Source organism: Haliaeetus leucocephalus, unplaced genomic scaffold (genome assembly GCF_000737465.1).
Source record: "Haliaeetus leucocephalus isolate CR32 unplaced genomic scaffold, Haliaeetus_leucocephalus-4.0 Scaffold656, whole genome shotgun sequence".
NCBI lineage: Eukaryota > Metazoa > Chordata > Aves > Accipitriformes > Accipitridae > Haliaeetus > Haliaeetus leucocephalus.
Genome location: NW_010973092.1, coordinates 10,401,530 through 10,405,632, shown reverse-complemented (window position 1 = coordinate 10,405,632; position 4,103 = coordinate 10,401,530). Strand labels below are relative to the sequence as shown.

At 68.4% G+C, this 4,103-nt stretch overlaps 1 protein-coding gene across 1 annotated transcript; it reads left to right on the top strand.

The window, feature by feature from the left end:
* The first annotated feature begins 640 nt into the window (after nt 1-640).
* Nucleotides 641-3,611, top strand: LOC104839108 (lateral signaling target protein 2 homolog). The gene is made up of 12 exons (XM_010579229.1): nt 641-781; nt 857-994; nt 1,162-1,364; nt 1,446-1,535; nt 1,641-1,730; nt 1,867-1,968; nt 2,063-2,311; nt 2,417-2,544; nt 2,623-2,736; nt 2,912-3,010; nt 3,285-3,397; nt 3,480-3,611. Exons 2-12 carry the CDS (start codon nt 887-889, stop codon nt 3,609-3,611), a joined length of 1,428 nt encoding a protein of 475 aa, XP_010577531.1. The 5' UTR covers nt 641-781; nt 857-886.
* Nucleotides 3,612-4,103: the final 492 nt, after the last annotated feature.

Below are 4,103 nucleotides of genomic sequence, written 5' to 3'. Positions count from 1 at the left end.
GGGCCCGCCGGGGAGGAGCGGGAGGAGGAAGCGGTGCCCCGGCCCCGGGGCTGGAGGTGCGGCGGGGGTGCGGGCAGCAGCGGGCAGGACCGGGCAGCTCAGCGCCCGTCCCGGCGCCGCCCGTTCCCGGGGTGAGGAGAATCCTCCCCTCCCCGGCCCCCTCCATCTCCACGGCCCCGCGGGGGTCTGGGGGGGGAGATGGGGCGAGGAGCGTCTCTCCGGGCTGCCCGCTCCCCGCCGGGGCTCCCCACGGACCTTTCACCTGAGCCGGTGTTTACAGCTGCACACGGATCCGTGCCCACGCTGCCGGGATGCGGCCGAGCTTGTTCATCCTGCTCTGCCCCTGGGGAAACTGAGGCACGGGTGGGTGGGGACGGCGGCGCTCCCCGGGAGGGCTCGGCTGGGGGCTGCCTGCCCCCGGCACAGCTTGGCTGAGCTGGAGCCGCCATGGGGGTCCCACATACCTGCCTGAGTGTGTGTTCGTGGACCCGGGGCTGCCCCACAGGGACCAGCTGCAGGGGACCAAACCCCAGCAGCCCCCGCCCTGCCTGGCTGTGGGCACAGGAGATTTGGGTTCCCCCTGGCCCAGCACCCGGAGCTGTGGGGTGCTCCCACCATCACCCCTCTGCTCTCCCCACAGCGCTCCGACTCCCGCCTGCTCTCCCAGTTCTTCTTTGCCGACGAGAGGGTGACGCGGGTGGTGGCCGAGATCAACGGGCTGGATGCTGAGCTGGACCCGCAGCAGTACCTGGTGCTCCTCAACCAGCTCCACCTCAGCCAGGTATGGGGGCAGCCTGGGCCCCGCTGTGACCCTGGACACCTGGGTGGCCGCAGGTGACATCCCTGCCTTCCCCAGGCTCACCTGCTGGCCGTCCTGGAGCGGATCATGGAGGAGTGCATTCCCACACAGCGGCACAGCCGTGACTACCTGGTCAAGTTCCCCGAGGAACTCTTGGTGGACAGCCTGGGGAACCACATGTTGTTTGCCGCCGAGGTGAGCCTGGGGATGCCGTCCTGGGGTGGGTGATGGCGTCTGGCTCCCCCAAGCTGGGGGGCAATGGGCACCAGCCAGGATGGCACACCCCGCCATGGGCTGGCCCTGGGGGTAGGGGCTGCGCTGCCTCAGGCGCTGGCTCCTGATGGCTGCCCTGGTCCTGGTAGTGTCTCCTGGCTGGGACCTTCCTGGAGGTGGAGGAGGTGGACGGAGCACAGCTGCGGCCCCAGGCCAGGAATCTACTGTGCAGCCTGGAGCTGGTGCGGACAGTGCTGCGGGAGCAGAGCCTGAGCCAGCCCGGCTCCTACCCGGAGCCCGTCCGGGCTGTGCTCATCCAGTTCGACCGGCTCTTCGCGGAGTTCGAGCTGAGGTGGGGGCCAGGGTTAGGGTGCTGGGGGGAGGTGTGCTGTGCCAGGGCTGGAGGAGCTTCACAGTCCCCCCATCTCTCCAGCTATGTGTCCTCGCTGGTGGCAGTGAAGTCTCCCGAGGAGATCTACAGGCAGCAAGAGATCATTGTGCTCTTCTGTGAGACGGTGGAGAGGTGAGGGGCACCATGCGCCAGGCCGGGGGTGGCAGGGACCGCAGCCTCAGGGGTAGGGCAGCGTCCCGGGGCTTGGCCCCACTGTAAGGGTGTGTGTCCCCTCAGAGCCCTGCGCCTGGGCTACTTGACCCAGGAGATGATCGATGGCTATGAACCGTTGCTGATGTTCACCATCCCTCGCCTGGCCATTATCAGGTGGGTGCAGCCCCCTGGAGAAGGGGGTGAACATGGCTGGCTGGGTGCTCCTTGCCCTGTAGCAGCCCCTTCTCCCCCTGGAGACATGGGGTCCTGGGCAACCCCCAGATGTGAGTTGGGCTCTGTCCCCTCGCAGTGGCCTCCTCATCTACCCCGAGGGTCCCCTCAGCCTGGAGCGGAGCCCTGAGCAAATGTCCCAGGTCTTCAGCCCTTTCTACAACCTCCTGAAGAGGATCAGGTATGTGGCAGGGGGGGCGATGGGCACCCGTGGGTGGGGCCGTGGGGCAACACTGGGGCCATGACGTGGGGCTGACACCATCCCCTTGCCACAGGGACCTGCTGCAGGTGCTGTCGGCAGAGGAGCTCTGCCTGCTGGAGAGGAGCCTGTGCACAGCCGAACTGGAGGATTCCTGCGTTCCAGCCACCTCCCCAGCCTGGGGGGCAGCCATGCCCAGAGCAGACCCCCCTGCTCCCTGGGGTCTGCTGGAGGTCGCCCATGCCACCCCACCACCCCCCACCTGCACGACGCAGCCGGGACCCCCCGGTGCAGTGGACAACCCGGGCACCAACTCACAATGGGGGTGTGTGGCAGGGAGGGAGCGGGGCCAAGGTGGCAGATCCCCACCCACTGGGAAGGGGACTTTTTGTGCCACCCCTGGGGTAACTGTCACCTCCCTCCTGTGCAGCCTCCAGCCTCCCGAGAGCAGCCCAGGGACGGGGCTTGATGCCACCCCGGGTGCCCGCTGCTTAGAGCTGCGCTCCCGCTACAGCAGCACTAAGGACATGCTGCACACCCTCTTTGTCTGCATCTCGGGTGAGTGACCCCCTCACCACCCCCCACAGCACCCTGACCCCACCCCCAGCACCCTGACCCCCCACCCTCCCCGTGCAGGGGTGGCCGATCAGCTCCAGACCAACTTTGCCAGTGACCTGCGGAGCATCTTGAAAACGGTCTTCAAGATTGTCGCCTCGCAGGCAGAGTCCTCGGAGGAGCCGAGTGCCAGCCGTAAGTAACCCCTGGGGACATGAGGGACGGCTCCTCTCTGCCCTGCCTATCGCCTGTCCCTGGTGAGACGAGGCCGCAGCCCCAGGCATGGGGACAACGTGGCCACAGTGTCCAGCCCCACGGGGCTGAGCCCAGCCCTGGTTTGGCTGGACTACCACAGACCTTGTCCCCGCAGAAGAAGAGGACGGTGACCCATGTACAGCGGATGCTCCTCGTGTGGCCGACTGCCCCCTGTGCTCTAGCCCCACGGAGGCTGCCGGGCTCCGGAGGGCAGGTAAGGGGCTGCCCGGGGTGCCATGGCTCTGGGGCAGGGTGTGAGGCTGGGGCTGATCCTGACCTGATCCTGCCTGGTGGGGGGAGTCCGGCTGCCTTGGGCAGCCTCAGGCATGCAGGGACAGTTGCCATGTCCTGCCTGGGGCTGGCTCAGCAGAGCAGCCATAGGACACCCAGGAGCATGGGTCCAGGCAGGGGGCCGGGGATGTTCCCGGGGCTGGCGTGGTGATGGGGGACAGGGTGGGGGGCTTTTACCGATGTGTTTTGCCCAGCAGGTGCCTGCCAGCTGCCTGAGTGGGTGCCGGACAGCACATGCAGCCAGTGCTCTGCCTGCCGCTCGCCCTTCACACTACTGCGCCGCCGGCACCATTGCCGCAGCTGCGGGAAGGTAGGAGTGGGCCGGGCTGGGGTGCGCGGGGTCTCCCGGGGGCCCAGCTCCACTCAGCCCCACTCCGGCCCTTTCCCGGCAGATCTTCTGTGCCCGATGCTCGCCGCATGCCGCGGCGCTGCCACACTACGGCCAGCTGAAACCCGTGCGTGTCTGCACGCACTGCTACACCACGCACCTCTCGCCTGCGCCACGGCGTGCCCGGAGCCAGTGAGAGCCCCCCCGTGCCAGATCCGCATCCATAGGAGGCCGCAGACTGGGCCTGGGGGGAAAAGGACTGCTGGGTGGACTTCAGGGCTGCTGGGTGGCTCTGCGGCCCCACAGGGCCGGGTGGGCACGGCAGCCGGACCCCACGCATGGTGGCGAGACCCCACGCACGGCGGCAACCTGTGTCCCACGCTGGCGGGGCCAGGGCCATGGTGGGCGCAGGACCGCCTCACCCGACGCACTGTGGCTGTGTCTCGCTTTCGGCAAGCCGCGTGCCCCTGCGTCCTTGCCCCCTCCCGTGCTGGAGCTGTGCTTCGTGGTGGTTTGTTGGTTTTTTTTTTTTTCCAGGTGAACTTTGGCTGCTGTTGGGCCCGGGGCAGAGTCTTCCCCCCCTCCGCCCCCCCCGGGGCCTGGTCTGAGACGGTGCAAACAGCCCTCACATGACGGCGGGTGCCCCGGGGCGGCCCGGGCCGTGCCCGGAGCCTGGCCACCCCCCCCC